Source organism: Musa acuminata, chromosome BXJ1-8 (genome assembly GCF_036884655.1).
Source record: "Musa acuminata AAA Group cultivar baxijiao chromosome BXJ1-8, Cavendish_Baxijiao_AAA, whole genome shotgun sequence".
Lineage (NCBI taxonomy): Eukaryota > Viridiplantae > Streptophyta > Magnoliopsida > Zingiberales > Musaceae > Musa > Musa acuminata.
The window spans coordinates 45,445,558-45,463,386 of NC_088334.1; the positions used below are offsets into that span (position 1 = coordinate 45,445,558).

Consider the following 17,829-nt stretch of genomic DNA (forward strand, 5'->3'; position numbering starts at 1 on the left):
TCGGGCGACATGAGGCCAAGGAGCATGACGTAGGCTGCTGCGACCGAGGAGCTACTTCGATTGGATCTTTTATGCTGTGCTGTGGGAGATGCGGGTGGCCAAGTAGCCTTTGGTCTATTCGGAAGTCCAGGGGACGAACCTTTTCGTGAATCGCCAGTTTTCGAGAAGACCGGCGCTTCAAGCCCGTTGGTTGCCACGTGTAGCGCGCCTGTTGGCTACCCTGCCAAGTTGCATTTATGGCGGAATGACGTTGTGTCATCCCGATGCGACATGCCTGAGTAGAGGAAGGGTCGTTGTTTTTGGCGGGATTTTGTCTATAAGTAATGTGCGGCTAGCCCCTTGAAGGCCCCTTGAAGGTCTAGCGCCACCCGAGATCCCTGACATTCGGACCCCCGAACCGAGCCGCGACGACCCCAAGGCCACGGCTTAAACAGATGCCCCGCCGCATCATTTTGGTGCTAGAAGGAGGGCCCCGAAAGTCGAGGGATCATCCAACTGGCTTAGACGAGCTCACAGTTGAGGGGTCACACCTGATCGGAGCTCCGGGGGAAAGTCCCCCGCATGGAGATCTTCGAGACGAACACCCCGTCGTGACCGCAGAATGCTACTAGTGTCTGTCCAACGACCCGGGTCTGCTTCCACCCGAGTGCGCCCCCAGCGACCCCTTGCACGTGTCGCTCAAGGCCTTCCAGGACCTCGCTCATCAAGTCCGAGCGCTGACGGGTATAGTGCGAACCATTATCCCGCTCGGTGAACCCCCCTACGACCCGACCACCGCGGCAACGAGAGCCGCCCGCTCGGGCCCGCCCTGCCTCAGTCTCTTCCAAGCGAAGGCTCCATGTTTACCTGACCGCCTCTTGGCTCATGCCTGCCTGCGCCGAGCTCCTCGGCCATGCACTGCCGAGTCCATCTCAGGGCGGCTTGCCCACCTGGGTCACGTCCCTCGGCCACACTGCCGAGCCCACCTCAGTGCGGCCTGCCCTCCTGAGCGGCTTTCGTGCGGCCACAGTCTGCCTGCGCCGAACACCTCAGCCGCATGACCCTCGTGACCACGCCTGCGCGGCCAGCCTGCTTGCATCGAGCTCCTCGGCCATACACTGCCGAGTCCATCTCAGGGCGGCTTGCCCATCTGGGTCACGTCCCTCGGCCGTAGCCCGCCTACGCCAAGCTTCTCGGCCATACGCTGCCGAGTTCACCTCAGCGCGGTCTGCCCGCCTGAGCGGTGTCCCTCGGCCACACCGCCGAGTTCACCCCACGCGGCCTGCCCGCCTGTGTCGTGCTCCTCGGCTCATAGCCCGAGTCGCTCCAGTTCGACCTCCGACTTGCGACTCGCCAGCTTGGCTCATAGCCCGAGTCACTCCAGTTCGATCTCCGACTTGCGACTCACCGGCTCGGCCCATAACTCGAGACACGCCTACGCGGCCTGCTCGCCCGCGTCATATTCCTCGGCAACGTGTTGCCCGAGACCACCTCTGGTCAGCTTGCCCGACGGAGTTGTGCTCCTCGGCTGCGTGTCAACCGAGACACGCCCACGCGGTCTACCCGCCTGTGTCATGCTCCTCGGCTCATAGCCCGAGTCGCTCCAGTTTGACCTCCGACTTGCGACTCGCTGGGTTGGCTCATAGCCCGAGTCGCTCCAGTTCGACCTCCGACTTGCGACTCGCCGGGTTGGCTCATAGCTCGAGTCGCTCCAGTTCGACCTCCGACTTGTGACTCGCCGGCTCGGCCCATAACCCGAGACACGCCAACACGGCCTGCCCGCTTGCGTCGTGCTCCTCGGCCGCACGTCGTCTGAGACCACAACCTCTGCTCGGCTTCCCGATTGAGATGTGCTCATCGGTCGCACGTTGCCCAGGACCCAAGACACTCGCGCGGCCTGCCCGCCTGCGTTGTGCTCCTTGGCGCATAGCCCGAGTCGCTCCAGTTCGATCTCCGACTTGCGACTCGCCGGCTCAGACCATAGCCCGAGTCGCTCCAAGTCGATCTCCGACTTGCGACTCACCGGCCCAGACCATAGCCCGAGTCGCTCCAGGTCGATCTCCGACTTGCGACTCGCCGGCCTAGACCATAGCCCGAGTCGCTCCATGTCGATCTCCGACTTGCGACTCGCCGGCTCAGACCATAGCCCGAGTCGCCCCAATTCAATCTCCGACTTGCGACTCGCCGGCTCAGACCATAGCCCGAGTCGCTCCAGTTCGATCTCCGACTTGCAACTCGCCGGCCCAGACCATAGCCCGAGTCGCTCCAGGTCGATCTCTGACTTGCGACTCACCGGCTCAGACCATAGCCCGAGTCGCCCCAGTTCGATCTCCGACTTGTGACTCGCCGGCTCAGACCATAGCCCGAGTCGCTCCAGTTCGATCTCCGACTTGCGACTCACCGGCTCAGACCATGGCCCGAGTCGCTCCAGTTCGATCTCCGACTTGCGACTCGCCGGCCAAACCTGCCCGCCTACGTCGTGCTCCTCGACCCCCTGCTGCCTGAGCTCACCGCGGCACGACCAGCCTTCCTTATTTTCTAAATCCGGACTCCGCCCCCGGTAACGAACCAGCAGCTGCTCTACGAGAACGAGCACTAAAAGCTGAAGCCACACCTCGGACCCCTCTTACAACAACAGCCGATGCGTGGCTCCCTTCAGGGGTGGGGAATATGATGAGGGAAATAATGGCGACAAGACTAGGGCTGACGTCACCTGTCCCAAATGACGCATCACGCCTCAGTACCTGGTCAAACGGACCAGAACGTCGACCGAGGCACATTAAACATTCTGCCCAGGCTCGGTCTCGCACGCCACGCCAGCGCCAGTGTCAGACGCTACCTGCTCCTGCAAGGGGGCACATCAGGCACAATAAGCTTCCCTATAAATACCCTCGTATGCTAAGAGGGAAGGAGGACTAGAGACAAACTCACACACAACCCCTACAGGGGGGACAACCCCTACAGAGGAGACTCCAAACACTTCTTCATCTGAAACCCTCTCCACATCGCTAACTTGGCCGTCGGAGGGGTCGGGCCGAGCGCCTCGGCCCGACCTTTGTGCAGGTGCCAGACGGGGTCGACTCTTCCCGACGCTGCGACGACGCACTCCCCCGACTCGACGTCCCGACCGGACCGTCGAGACAGGCCACGGGAGACCACGAAGGATGCCACCCGAGATCCCCGACATTCGAACCCCCGAACCGAGCCGCGACAGCCCCGAGGCCACGGCTTAAACAGATGCCCCACCGCATCAATAATGATGGGAGAAAACTTACATACAACTATTTTGTTGGGAGAATTACCACATATGTTACAATCTCGTTTTCACATTTGAAACCTTGTATCCTTGTGAAATGGTTATTAGTTGGACTTAATAACATAAACAATATTCTAACATCTGGTGGTATGTTCGATTTTCAATATTTTGGATTCAATGGGTTTCCCAAACAAGGAACGCAAGAAAAGCCGAAAAAGACGAGTACCGAGCGCGAACTCGCCGGTGGTTGGATTGGCGATGAGACGAGCGTTCGGATCGCGGTCGCTGGAGGCGAGGAGATGGCCAGCAATGGCTCGGAGACGGCGTTGGGGAGCGGAATCCATCTCCAGGTTTGTTCGTCTTTGCCCTTCCTCTCTTCCTCTCACGACTCGATCTCGGGACACATTAAAATAACGATGGAATGCAATACAGCGCCGGAGATATTTTATTATTTAGATAGGACGGCTTCCCTTGCGCAGACGTCTAGTATTCGTGTCACCATCATCCGCACGCCATATCCGAACACTTTCCATGACAGCCTTTCTTCGGCAGGTTTCCTCACTTTTTACCATATCTTGCTGCAGCGAGTGTTTCCACCGGGACAACATGCTTGGAATTAGATCTGTGGTTTTTTATTTTAAATAAAGTTGATTAGTTTAAGAATCTAAAATTTTCTTTTATGAAAGTATTATTAAATATTTTTATTTAAAAAATTATTCTTCAAATTAAGAATATTATTTTTAAAAATTATTTTACCTAAAAAACCCTTACTGCTGGGTTTTAATCGAATATTTTTTTCTAATTGATTTTTATCTTACACGCTCCTTTTTCTTTTTTGCCACATTAATGAAAATATCTTTTAATTCTCTGTTAGTAATCTATCGCGAACCACATCATTGGTCACCTCTATCTCCTCCACGCTTTGCTCCCATATAAGTAATATCGCTAATTACCTTATTTCTCTTATCCTCCTTACCTTTTTCTCGTCTCCCATAGCCCTATGCTTCCATCCCGAAGAACAATCCAAAGAACCAATTGTGTATTATTGTCACCGGCATAATCAACCCTCTTATTGTGCTACTCTCCCACCCAAATCGTCCATTGTAGTAGCACGAATGGTGATGTCACACTAAATCTCTTTTTTGTGATAAAAATAAGATTATAATAATTGTCATTAACATGATGTGCCCCCTTTGTTTGTGCCCTTTGCATTGGTACCATAGTTGATCATGAAAATGTTACATGCACCCTCATTTAGCTCATCTACTTTAACGTTTTCTATGCCACCATCAATCGATCCGGTTCCTCTGTGATATTTCTCCAATCCAACAAATCACATATGAAGAAGGATATTGCTATTATGCTCTTTACCTTATTTGTCTCTCGAAAAGGAGGTAATGAGTGACACCACTCAAAATGAGAATGGAGCGTGTGAGGCAACGGGGCAAGCGACATTATATAGAGAGAAAGAATAGAGGAATAAGAGGAGAAAGGGGAAGGGAGGAGAGGACGCATAGTATAACTAATGGTGAGAGCAAGGAGCAAATGCGATGAGTGATGCCGCTAAAGATAGATAGCTAACTGATGAAGGACGAATGATAATTTTTGTTAAAATGATTAAAATTGGGCACCCCAAGTAAAAATAAATTAGGAGAGTGTAATTGGGCAAAAGTCCAATAGTATTTCTTTTTGGATAAAATATTTTTATTTTTAGAAAAAAATAATATATTTGATTTGGTACAAGTATAATATTTTCTATTATATATATTTTAATATTTTTAATGATAAGATTTCATCGTCCAAATATAATATTGAGAAGGTGAGACTTTTATCTGTGATTATTTTATGTTATCTTTAAATTATTATTTTTCTTCCATCTCTTTTGATTTATCTATTAAAAATCTAAATCATTTCTCCCTAGGATCCCTGCACTTAATCTTTTATTTATATATATATTTATTTTCCAAATTAGATGATCCTATGTAAGACACGAAAAGACGGTGAAAGACTTTCCTCCAACGAATTTGCTCGTTGACCTCCGGTGATTATTTTCTAGTTATCTTTAAATTAGAACATTTCTTTCATCTCTTTTTATTTCTTGACCAAAACAAATATTTGTACTCGTCCAATATCTCCCAAAGTCAGTGCATTTTGTTCTGCTACTGAGCCTGCATTCTTTGGGGAAATGACGAGTCCGGTACCCGCGTAGTTAGACTTCAGATGTTCCTAAACCACGGTGGCTCATGGTTGACTGCACCTTCGGAACCTACGTTCGGTAAGCGTACCATTTTATGCGGACTACGTATTTAGTTAGCCACCTCATTGGACTTCGGATTAGGCTTATTTACTAACTGTTTGTGTCGTGACAGCGTACTCGGTGTCTCGAGTCCCACGTCCCATAGTCGTTCAACATAGCTGTTTGTTTCGGATCGATATTTTTTATGACTTTTATTTAATTTAGAAAATATTTGATTATTTTAAGTTGTTTATGTTAAGCATCGAGCCTTTTATTTTTTGGGTTAAGCGGAGCAATAAAACCTTTTTAAGTTTCAAAAATTGGCTGTCGAAAGAATTATATCTATCCATCAGGAAAAAGAAAATAAAATTGGGCGCACTTGAGGTCCTTCTGTTGTCTTTCTATTAGCACACTGGCTTAGACTTTCATCCTTTATGTGCATGGTTACTTACAGTCAATTATATGTATGTATGCTCTCTTTTAGGTGCATAATGAGAGAAGCAGAGACTACACTATTCAGGACACGGGTGTACCAATGATGTCCCAAGCTCCTGGTTTACCCACCACTTCTGGGTGGCAAGTTTATCCCCAGCCAACATCCACATACGTGGGCAGTGATTTTGGAGCTACAGGACAAGCAACAAATCCTCAGGGTCAAATGTTGACATGGAATTCTAGCACGTCAGGTGGAAGCTTTGTTTCAGAGCCTAACTTGTACCCAGGTCAAACCATTGCAACTGCTCCTGTTTCTCATTACCCAGTTTCAGCAAACACCTCCAGTGCTACTGCTGGGTCACTTCAAGCTTCACAGAACTCATCACCTTATGGTGTTATGTCGAATACAAGGCCTGCTTCTTCACCAACCACTCGACCTTTGTACTACAGTTCATAAGCTGCATCTTCTGACAATTCTCTAGGTCTGTTGCGTCTAGTATATTACTACTTGAATTTATATTTTAAAAGTGTCTAATTAAGAGTAAATGGTTGTTTTGTTTTGGTATCTTAGTAGTTTATCCTGAAATAAGCTATCGAGTTTGACGTGAACCAGTGTGCTTTAAACATTCTTAAATGTTTTATTTTTCATCCATTCTTTTTTTTCACCATGCAGTATTTTCGTCTTGGGCAATTAATCATATGTTATGTATTCCACATCAAGATAGTTTGACAAAATTGAGTTTCGAAGGTTTGTGGAGACATAATTTCTAGACATTTTTCCTTTCAAGTGGGTTCAGAGTTTTTTTTTTCTTTAAACAGTTGCCTTTTATGATAGAATTTTATGATATGCTTTGCATTAGTAATGTATTCCAAAGATCAAGCAGTAAATACAAGCATAAGGCACTTCCGCCTGAACTTTTACAATATCTTCTTTACTTCTGGTTATAAAGCCTTTTGAGTGCTATTGTTTACGGATATAAAATTCAAACATATCTGGAATTCCAGACATTGTTAGATAATGACCCCTTTTCATAATCTTTATAACTTTTTCTAGTGGCATACTAATAGATCATGAAGCAATGTTATTTTTAGTTGTGTGATGAGACATGCTCAGGGAAGTGACCAATTTCTTTAGAACAATATCCAACTGATAGTATGCAATAATTTCATCTCAGTGCTGGTTGAATAAACACTGGCCAAAACATGCCTTGCAGGTATCCAGACTCTCCCATCAGTGAAGTTGCCATGAGATTTATGATACTCTGCACCGGTCTGCTCTTTCTCGGCTTCACTCAAGCTATGGAACTTTGGAACTGCAGAAGATAGCCTACTGCTAGCTCTATAATTCAATTGTACAGGCTTTTGTGGTTTGATGTGGTGACTGGATCTACCTAGAAGAACATGTTATTTCTTGGGTTCTAAATGATTGAAGCCGCACTTCCAGCTTCAGAAAGATGTTTTCCCTTCATGTTCAAAGTCTATGGATGTGTCAATTGTCGATAACATTATCGATTTAAATCTGCGATCCAGATGAGTAGTTGCTTCTCGATTTGGCCTTTGATTCTTCTTGTAAGATTTCGAATAGTCGCAATCTTTTGATGATTTTAGATTTCGAGTCTCAATCCTGCTCGAAATTTGGTTTGTTTTAATTGCTTGCGCATTGATAGATGTGACGCTGATGACGACAAGAAGAAAAAGGAAGAATAATTAATCAAAGAAGCTGCCCTCCACAACTTTGATGAACTCCTTGAAATCGATCCTCCCGTCGTCGTTCTCGTCGTACGCCGCGATCATCCGTCGGCATGCCTCCAATGCCGCCCCCTCCGGGAAGCCCAGCTTGCAGAGAACACGATGCAGGTCCAGGGGCTCTATGACCCCGTCACCGTCATCATCGAAGACGGAGAACGCCTCCGCCACTTCCTCCAAGCTCGGCTCCTCCCCCTCAAACACGCCACGCATCTCCTCGAGCTGCTCACCGTCCGCGCCGCAAGGCATGCCCGTAATGATCTCCATCACCGTCTCCACGTCTTCTCTGGTCAACTCGGGCGCCTCGCTACCGTCGGCCGAGTCGCCGGGTCTGACACGATCGACGACCCCCGATGCGCACGGCGCTGGGTGCCGGAAGAGGAACCCCATGGATATCTTATTCTTCAGGACGACCCCCATGGAGATGGTCTTGTTGAAGTGGAGCACGATGGGCTCTGTGAGTGCGAGGGAGTGGTACGGTGCAGTTGGCAATGGTTTCTCCATGGTTTCCAGCGCTGAGGAGGAAGAAGACGCTGCTTCTTGGTCCAACCAATAACATGCATGGCGAATCGATGTGTATTTATGCGTGCAGGTGCGACTGTTTTCCTCTGGCACGTACGCAGCAGAGGCTGTCGACGCGGTGGCTAATCACAGAATCCAACAAAACTGGGCTGTCCTCGACAGCGAGGAAGAGATAGAGAGAGAGAGACGTGTCAAAATGTTGATGCCATCAATCAAACGGACGCACACAATACTTATAGACGTTCCATGTTCGGCGAATCTTTGCAGGTTCGGTGAAGAGAGATCCGGATTGGATCATCAGATAGCTGAGATAGATACTGTTCGTTCATGTTCTCAAAGATCACCACTGATACTTTGCTGAGACGAGGACTTCCTCGTAATGTTTGGCGGCGTTGTCCCAGCTCAGGTCCTGCGCCATCCCTCGCGTCTGCAGGCCCTTCCAATTCTCCTTCTGGTTCCTGTAGGTGTTGAGGCAGTTCCCCAGCGCATTGATCAGCTTGTTGGCCTCCGCCCGGTCGAACGTCCACCCGAACCCGCTCTCCCTGAAGGGATCGAACGGGATCACCGTGTCGCGAAGCCCGCCGATGGCGTGCACCACCGGGACCGTGCCGTACTTCATGGCGTACAGCTGGTTCAGCCCGCAGGGCTCGAACCGCGATGGCATGAGCAGGACGTCCGCCCCTGCGGTGATCCTGTGCGCCATCTTCACCGAAAACCCCACCCACGCCCTCTCCTTGTTGTGGTGCTCCCTGTCGAACTTGCGCAGCATCTCCTCCAGGTCGGCCCGTCCGGTGCCCAGCATCACCAGCTGCGCGTCCTGCCCGACGATCCAAGGCATCGCACCCGCAATGAGGTCGACGCCCTTCTGGTGATCCAGCCGGCCGATGAATCCGATGAGGGGGACGTCCTCGCGGACAGGGAGGCCGAGCTCCTTCTGCAGCGCCGCCTTGCACTGTGGTTTCCCGGCTTGCAGAGTCTCAATGGAATAGTTTCTGTAGCCATCGGATTGCAGGTGAAGATCCAGCTCAGGGTTCCAGTCCACTGTGTCGATCCCGTTGACGATGCCTTGGAACTTCCAGTTGTTCTCGTTTATGATCTCATGGAGTCCCCACCCACCTTCGGATGTTGTGAGCTCCCATGCGTAGCCACGGCTGACGGTGATCACGCGGTCAGCAGTCTTGAGGCCGGCCGCGAAGATGTTGAAGTGGTCACCTCCCATCGGCTCATACAGCTTGAAGAGGTCCATGTGTTGATCGGGCAAGTCGACATGGAAGAAGTCCTCAACTGGACCACGACCCTGGACAAGACAAACAGGTAGAATGCAGACGATAAGGATTCCGAACTCGTAGTTTCCTAAGTTGTTTAGAATGATGCCATGAAACTTCTATGTCAGGATCAGATTCAAGCATTCTTCTCGGTAGAAAAAGAGAAGAGAAGATGAATGATTTTATCTTCATTTTGAGCGAAATGAATCTAAGATGTCTAAGACTCAATGTATCGGTAAAACTGAAAATTCTTTAGAGGAAGCAGAAGAGCAAGGTGATATCCTACAAGCTGATGGACTAGCAAAAGATGCAGATCTTGATTCTACTTATGATTCAGTCGAATCATCACTTATTATACAAGAATCTGAAAGGGGTACTGAAGATGAGAATGCTCAGAACCATACGGAAGCAAAATCTGATGGTGTAGATACAGAAGCAGATATTGAGGTAGAAAATGTGGATTCCCCTCCTCTGGCTGGAGCGAATGCCATGAATGTAATAGTAGTTTCCGCGGAATGTGCTCCTTGGTCAAAGACAGGTATTGATATTTTTAGTATTTTCGTATTTTCCGATTGATCTTTTGCTGTATTTTTACTCTTACCTCTCAAGTACTGAAAATTTGTTGTATCAAGTCTATGCTCCACAATTGGTAATGAAGTGAATGACTGTTGTTTGGGTTTATAAAGTGTTATTATGATATTTAAATAAGATTCACTGACATTTATCATTTTTAACTTCAACAGGAGGGCTTGGAGATGTAGCTGGGACTCTGCCAAAAGCTTTGGCTAGGAGAGGGCACCGGGTTATGGTATTTCTCCTTTCCCTTTTGTCGATTAATTTCTGTTTGAACCTCAAATCTCACGTTAATGTTGGTGGTGACTCTAGCTATTCCACAGAAAGGTAAATTGGAATAGCAATTCAAATCATAAAACTGCAATTACAATGTGCAGGTTTACCAAACTAGAATAATGTTAGTCCAAAAGTTGCTTCCTTAATATTGCTGTTGCATAGCCAGTTCAATCTTTCTTTTGTAAATTATAGGTTGTTTCCCCGAGGTATGCCAATTATCCTGAATCCAAAGATATAGGTGTTCGCAAATATTACAAAGCTCATGGGCAGGTCTGTATCTGCTGTTTCATGTCATGGTGTTTAGATTTAGCTATAAATACATACTTATCCAGTTGATGTCATATTATGGGATGCAGGATCTGGAAGTAAATTATTTTCATGCTTATATTGATCGTGTGGATTTTGTATTTATCGACAGTCCAGTTTTCCATCATCTAGAGAACAACATTTATGGGGGAGACCGGCTGGTAAAAGTTTTTTGCAATTTTAACACCTGTAAATTAGTCAATCCAGTTTATTCACTTTTTGTTACTTCATTTTTTTGTGCACTGAAAATACAGAAATGACCCTCTACAAGTTATTTATATTGTCTTTCGCTAATTAATGCAGGAAATCTTGAAACGGATGGTATTGTTATGCAAGGTAGCTGTAGAGGTATCTCCTTTGTCCTAAACAACATATTCAACTATCCATGATGTACATAACAGAATATGTTAGTATTAGAAATTCGTAGTGAGCATTTGTCTAAGATTAATGCAGGAAGGGACTTCCAACATGATTTCTAGTGTGAAAAATATAGTCATGTCGGTGGCCGCTTCAGTGCTGCTTTGAGTTAGTACTTGATAGTCCTTGAGGTGCTTAACTTAATTGCAAATGCCAATTCCCAACCCTTTTTCTCACTTCTTTTTTCTGGTTCTGTATCTTTGTTTTCTAGTTCATGCAGATGTCTTATGACTGAAATTAGCATCGTACAGTGTTGTCTTAGGTCTAAAATTTCATTACAGAACCAGTAGCAGGACCCGTTCAGAGGGGTAAGTATCGGTCAGCATAGTATCAAAACATTCAGTGTGTATATATATATATATATATATATATATATATATATTAAAAATTGGATTGAATACGATATGTAACCGGGCAGTACTAGCATAGAGGTATCCAGTCAGATCGGTATGTTACACTCAGTATACCATACATCTAATTCTATGGTTCTGCATACTAATTGTCGATGGAGAACTGACTGTGACTTTGGTATCAACGAACCTTAACAAAACAATTTACTGTTTAAAAATTTTGGAGTTTCATACAATTTCTGATTCTTGATCGATGTTTTAAAAGATGTAAATCTCTGTGTGCAGGTGAAATTATTTAATAAGCCAAGTTTATATTAGAAAAAAGGCCTAGTTGTTAAACTCATTTCCATTTATTAGGCTTAGGAAATTAAGAACAAGGCCACTGACATATATGGTTTTCTTTGATACCTTATGTTTTTTTTCTATTATGATAGAGTCAGTGGAACTTTGTGCAAGGATTTACCTTACGTTAAACACACAATGGTAGTTACTCTCCAATGTTGGTCCTCTGCCAATTAACAGATATTAAATCATAATACTTTTGTTTAATCATCTAAGTTGTTTAGAAAATTGATGGAGTAATCGAGTGGTTGATGTAAATAACTGAAGGCTACTCTAGCATACTTAGTTCTTACTGCCTCTATCCTCCCTGATTTCTCGGCCTTACCTTTGCATCCAATTTATCATTGTTTCTGTTATCTGCATATGTTGTTTCATATAATTCCCTGAATTTTAACCATTGGCTAGTTTCTCTTTTTCTTTTGCCTTATAATTCTTCTAAAATCAAAAGTTATTGTGAATTATAATCTATTAGGATTTATCAGTATTCTGGCTTTCATGATAAGCAAACCAGTTTTGTTGTGAAGCAGATAAATTTGCATACCACTCATGTTATATTTCTTCGCAAGTCTGTAGTCGGTGTATAACCAAACACTTAATTCTATTCGAACAATAAGATTTAGTTTTATGGTAAGTATCCTTTTTCTGTGGATATACCTTGTATTTTTCATTCACAACTTGTTAAACATATGTCATTGTTTCGAGTTTAGACTGATACAATTGCAGGTTCCGTGGCATGTTCCATGTGGCGGCTTATGCTATGGAGACGGAAATTTAATTTTCATTGCGAACGATTGGCACACATCACTTCTGCCTGTGTATCTGAAAGCATGCTACCGCGACAATGGCTTGATGAAGTATGCCAGGTCCATCTTGGTGATCCACAACATATCTCACCAGGTTAGCTCTCTCGCATTTTATGCTGCATCTATTAGGTTAAACTTCTGTTAAATTCTCTCTTCATTTAGAAGTTCAATTTGCTGAGTTCAGTAGCCTGTGAGATCCTCAGAACTGCTCAAAGACTGTTAAATTTGCCAAGACGATATCTGCAAGTTTGCAGTTCTCTCACTTACCTTATCAGTAAACCAAACACTTTCTGACTATTTCTCTCGTCACTGAATCAATGATCCAATTATGCTTGCATGAATTCCTACAGCTGCATTGTATTTCTTGAAGTTTAGGTTGCATGATGCCCCTGGCCATATTGTTTTTGTGTGACCTGAAGATATTGATCATATGTTGTACTTAATTTTTCATGAGTCTATCATGGTTTTTCCCAAACCTTGTTATAATTGCATGACATTTGAAGCACTCTGTTTTATTAGAAACCTTCTTTACATCCTTCTCTTTTGCATCAAATGAATGTTTGTCTTCTTAAACTCTTTTTGAGCAATCAAAACATCTCCGCTTTTAATTTCTTTTCTCCCCCATTTTTGTTGAAGTTGCTTCATTTCAAACTTGCAAAGATTTCTGAGTTACCACCACCAAAGAAAAATCATTTCGCTCAAAATGAAGATAAAATCATTCATCTTCTCTTCTCTTTTTCTACCGAGAAGAATGCTTGAATCTGATCCTGATATAGAAGTTTCATGGCATCATTCTAAACAACTTAGGAAACTACGAGCTCGGAATCCTTATCGTCTGCATTCTACCTGTGTGTCTTGTCCAGGGGCGTGGTCCAGTTGAGGACTTCTTCCATGTCGACTTGCCCGATCAACACATGGACCTCTTCAAGCTGTATGAGCCGATGGGAGGTGACCACTTCAACATCTTCGCGGCCGGCCTCAAGACTGCTGACCGCGTGATCACCGTCAGCCGTGGCTACGCATGGGAGCTCACAACATCCGAAGGTGGGTGGGGACTCCATGAGATCATAAACGAGAACAACTGGAAGTTCCAAGGCATCGTCAACGGGATCGACACAGTGGACTGGAACCCTGAGCTGGATCTTCACCTGCAATCCGATGGCTACAGAAACTATTCCATTGAGACTCTGCAAGCCGGGAAACCACAGTGCAAGGCGGCGCTGCAGAAGGAGCTCGGCCTCCCTGTCCGCGAGGACGTCCCCCTCATCGGATTCATCGGCCGGCTGGATCACCAGAAGGGCGTCGACCTCATTGCGGGTGCGATACCTTGGATCGTCGGGCAGGACTTGCAGCTGGTGATGCTGGGCACCGGGCGGGCCGACCTGGAGGAGATGCTGCGCAAGTTCGACAGGGAGCACCACAACAAGGTGAGGGCGTGGGTGGGGTTCTCGGTGAAGATGGCGCACAGGATCACCGCAGGGGCGGACGTCCTGCTCATGCCATCGCGGTTCGAGCCCTGCGGGCTGAACCAGCTGTACGCCATGAAGTACGGCACGGTCCCGGTGGTGCACGCCGTCGGCGGGCTTCGCGACACGGTGATCCCGTTCGATCCCTTCAGGGAGAGCGGGTTCGGGTGGACGTTCGACCGGGCGGAGGCCAACAAGCTGATCAATGCGCTGGGGAACTGCCTCAACACCTACAGGAACCAGAAGGAGAATTGGAAGGGCCTGCAGACGCGAGGGATGGCACAGGACCTGAGCTGGGACAACGCCGCCAAACATTACGAGGAAGTCCTCGTCTCAGCTAAGTATCAGTGGTGATCTTTGAGAACATGAACGAACAGTATCTATCTCAGCTATCTGATGATCCAATCCGGATCTCTCTTCAACGAACCTGCAAAGATTCGTCTAAGTATTGTGTGCGTCCGTTTGATTGATGGCATCAACATTTTGACACGTCTCTCTCTCTCTATCTCTTCCTCGCTGTCGAGGACAGCCCAGTTTTGTTGGATTCTGTGATTAGCCACCGCGTCGACAGCCTCTGCTGCGTACGTGCCAGAGGAAAACAGTCGCACCTGCACGCATAAATACACATCGATTCGCCATGCATGTTATTGGTTGGACCAAGAAGCAGCGTCTTCTTCCTCCTCAGCGCTGGAAACCATGGAGAAACCATTGCCAACTGCACCGTACCACTCCCTCGCACTCACAGAGCCCATCGTGCTCCTCTTCAACAAGACCATCTCCATGGGGGTCGTCCTGAAGAATAAGATATCCATGGGGTTCCTCTTCCGGCACCCAGCGCCGTGCGCATCGGGGGTCGTCGATCGTGTCAGACCCGGCGACTCGGCCGACGGTAGCGAGGCGCCCGAGTTGACCAGAGAAGACGTGGAGACGGTGATGGAGATCATTACGGGCATGCCTTGCGGCGCGGACGGTGAGCAGCTCGAGGAGCTGCGTGGCGTGTTCGAGGGGGAGGAGCCGAGCTTGGAGGAAGTGGCGGAGGCGTTCTCCGTCTTCGATGATGACGGTGACGGGGTCATAGAGCCCCTGGACCTGCATCGTGTTCTCTGCAAGCTGGGCTTCCCGGAGGGGGCGGCATTGGAGGCATGCCGACGGATGATCGCGGCGTACGACGAGAACGACGACGGGAGGATCGATTTCAAGGAGTTCATCAAAGTTGTGGAGTGATAAGCAGATAAGATTTCGTCAAAGCAGTTAGGAAATCTCTCAGCAGTTGAGAAGCAGATAAGATTTCCTCAAGGCAGTTGAGAAATCTCTCAGGAGTTGAGAAAAATCCTCCATGCTGAATGTGTATAACCTCCCTACTGAGTGTGTATAAATGGCTGTCAAGAACTCACTATCAAAATGTATTAGGCAATTATATCTTATACATTTCATAGTTTCTTCTACAATTTCTATCTTTCTATCTTCTTCGCTTAATTTCTATCATGGTATCAGAGCTGTAATAGGTGGTCCGGGCAACTTATCATCACGCTTCAAGTACGTCTCATAGTCGATCAACTTATAATAAAGTTCTTCGAATGATATTGGTGAGTCACGTGCCCGAAGTGCTGCTGTCAGTTCTTTGTACTCGCCTCCTAAGCCATTGAGGGTATGGATTAGGACTTCTTCATCGCTGAGAGAATGACCTATCAAAGCTAAATCATCGATGATAACTTTGATATTTTGTAGATAATCAGCAATAGTACTTCCCTCTTGTTTCATTTTCATCAGATTGGAGAGAAGTCCGAGCATGCGAGTACGCGAGCGATTTGCCAAAGTTGTTTGTAATTTGCACCATGCTTCTGCAGCAGTCGTACATGAGGATATCAGCGGGGCAATGGATCCAGCAACGGAAGCTTGAATAGCTTGGAGGATGAGGCGATCTTGACGTAACCATAGTTGGTGGGCTGGATTTGGCACTGGATTGGGTTCGCCTGGGATGTTGATCATTTCAGGTGGACACTGGAGAGAGCCATCAACGTAACCTAAGAGATCATAGCCAAATAAAAGATTAGAAAGTTGTGCCCGCCAAGATGCGTAGTTGTCGCCTTTGGATAATTTGAAGGGAATGAGTGCTGCAGCATTGATGGTGATAAGACTTTGAGAAGTGCTCAGAGTCCTTGCAGAAATAGGGACAGGAATATCGGAAGAGGAAAATGAAAACATCCCAGATATTTTGTGGCGGGTCAAGTGATCTTTATAGAAGATGTAAAGATATAGGAGGAAGGGAGGAGGAGAAAAGCAGATCGATGCGCTGCAGAGTAGGCTGCAGCGCGATGAACTGCAATGATGGGCGAGTAATCTGCAGCAAGAAAGGCAGCGATGGCTATGGCGGGAGGTAGATGATGAAGACGTCAGATGTAGAAGAGTAGCTGTATGCAACGCCGAAGAGGGCTGCTGCTTCTTCCAGAGGCACTGGTAGGCTGCAGCGATTCAGAGTGCAGGAGAGATTGTTGCAGCGAGGTGGAAGAAATCTCTGCAGCTTGCAGTATTGGAGTTTGGTGGCCGGAAGAGCAGCGGAGTTTTCAGCGGAAGACTTCGGTTGGCAAGGGAGTAGCAGCCGGCGGTAGAAACAAAGGCCGTGACTGTGCTTCCTTTAGGATCTGATATTAGCAGCCACAAGTGCTGCAGTAGGCTGCAGCGAATGGCTACGGCTGAGGGGCGAAGGCGTCGCCACGAGAGGGATGGTTGGACTCCGGAGAAGAGGGCTTGCTCTAGGCAAACTGCTCTGATACCATGATAGAAATAATAGAAGATAAGAATAATAATTGAAGAAGCATTATTGTAGAAATGAAATAGCTTTAGCTTGAATCTATTAACATGTTCCCTCTCCTATTTATACAAATTAGGAGGAAGGATTTCCCTAATTTAAGTAATTCCTTCTTTTGACAAGTTTCGTTTTTATATCATTTTTGTAGATTATTTTACTAAGTACACATGGTTATATCCTCTCCATCATAAGTCTGATGTTTCTACTGTATTTACTAACTTTCGAAAGTTGGTCGAGAATTTTTTTTCAATCTTCCATTAAAACAGTTTACTCTGATGGTGGAGGCGAATATCAAGCCCTCACATCCTGTCTCTCTGCTTGTGGTATACAACACCTCAAGTCACCCCCACATACTCCCCAATTGGTTGGTTCTGCCGAACGCAAACATCGGCATATCGTTGAAACTGGTCTCTCCCTTCTACATCAAGCATCCATGCCACCATCTTTTTGGTCAGTAGCTTTTCAAACTGCAGTTTATCTCATTAATCGTATGCTCACTCCAGTCTTACAATACCAGTCACCATTTGAAAAATTATTCCACAAACTTCCAAACCTTCATAAACTCAGAGTTTTTGGCTGTTTATGTTATCCATGGCTCCGTCCCTATGCGTCACATAAGCTAACACCACGATCTAAGCCTTGCACTTTTATAGGCTACTCTCTTGAACATAATGCTTTTCGATGCTATGAACCCCAAACTAAAAAGGTCTTTATATCACGTCATGTTATCTTTGAGGAGTCTATCTTTCCTTTTCAAAATAATCCTACCATGCAAACTACTCCGATAAACATACATCACTGGAATATCCCTCCGATCTCATCACACGAACCTCCAATGACACCGTCCAGTCCTTACTCTCAAGATTCACATACTACTATTACTCCAGTTCAATAGCTTCTCACTCCCTCCATTCCTCCACTCCCTTCCTCACAAGTTTCCCCTATTAATGAAGTCATACCCTCGGCAACATTGCCACTGGCTTTACCTTCTCCTAGATCTAGTGACATTGTTGTGCCGACGGTTGACCTAGTCCATGACAGTGACTCG

General features: G+C 46.6%; 4 protein-coding genes across 4 annotated transcripts; 2 read left to right on the top strand and 2 right to left on the bottom strand.

Moving 5' to 3' along the window:
* Positions 1–7,613: 7,613 nt before the first annotated feature.
* Positions 7,614–8,156, bottom strand: LOC135680376 (probable calcium-binding protein CML46). The gene has a single exon (XM_065194257.1). The coding sequence runs from the start codon at positions 8,154–8,156 to the stop codon at positions 7,614–7,616; it is 543 nt and encodes a 180-aa protein (XP_065050329.1).
* A 329-nt stretch (positions 8,157–8,485) lies between these two features.
* Positions 8,486–9,930, bottom strand: LOC135680377 (granule-bound starch synthase 2, chloroplastic/amyloplastic-like). Its single transcript, XM_065194258.1, has 2 exons — positions 9,844–9,930; positions 8,486–9,558 (listed from the first exon to the last, which is right to left on the bottom strand). The coding sequence occupies exons 1-2, from the start codon at positions 9,928–9,930 to the stop codon at positions 8,515–8,517; spliced, it is 1,131 nt and encodes a 376-aa protein (XP_065050330.1). The 3' UTR covers positions 8,486–8,514.
* LOC135680378 (granule-bound starch synthase 2, chloroplastic/amyloplastic-like) lies at positions 9,929–14,454 on the top strand. The gene is made up of 7 exons (XM_065194259.1): positions 9,929–9,977; positions 10,183–10,247; positions 10,481–10,558; positions 10,645–10,755; positions 10,898–10,942; positions 12,427–12,600; positions 13,370–14,454. Exons 1-7 carry the CDS (start codon positions 9,929–9,931, stop codon positions 14,324–14,326), a joined length of 1,479 nt encoding a protein of 492 aa, XP_065050331.1. The 3' UTR covers positions 14,327–14,454.
* Positions 14,455–14,668: 214 nt separating this feature from the next.
* LOC135680379 (probable calcium-binding protein CML46) lies at positions 14,669–15,196 on the top strand. The gene has a single exon (XM_065194260.1). The coding sequence runs from the start codon at positions 14,669–14,671 to the stop codon at positions 15,194–15,196; it is 528 nt and encodes a 175-aa protein (XP_065050332.1).
* The last annotated feature ends 2,633 nt before the right edge of the window (positions 15,197–17,829 follow it).

What these genes read in the sequence shown, in the direction of transcription:
- LOC135680378 (XM_065194259.1), top strand. Translation starts at nt 9,929, where the DNA reads ATGAATGTAATAGTAGTTTCCGCGGAATGTGCTCCTTGGTCAAAGACA. An exon ending in TATGCAAGGTAGCTGTAGAG is followed by an intron (nt 10,943 to 12,426) that starts GTATCTCCTTTG and finishes ATACAATTGCAG; the next exon opens with GTTCCGTGGCATGTTCCATG. An exon ending in TCCACAACATATCTCACCAG is followed by an intron (nt 12,601 to 13,369) that starts GTTAGCTCTCTC and finishes TGTCTTGTCCAG; the next exon opens with GGGCGTGGTCCAGTTGAGGA.
- LOC135680376 (XM_065194257.1), bottom strand. Translation starts at nt 8,156, where the DNA reads ATGGAGAAACCATTGCCAACTGCACCGTACCACTCCCTCGCACTCACA.
- LOC135680377 (XM_065194258.1), bottom strand. Translation starts at nt 9,930, where the DNA reads ATGGCATTCGCTCCAGCCAGAGGAGGGGAATCCACATTTTCTACCTCA. An exon ending in CACCATCAGATTTTGCTTCC is followed by an intron (nt 9,559 to 9,843) that starts GTATGGTTCTGA and finishes ATCCTGACATAG; the next exon opens with AAGTTTCATGGCATCATTCT.
- LOC135680379 (XM_065194260.1), top strand. Translation starts at nt 14,669, where the DNA reads ATGGAGAAACCATTGCCAACTGCACCGTACCACTCCCTCGCACTCACA.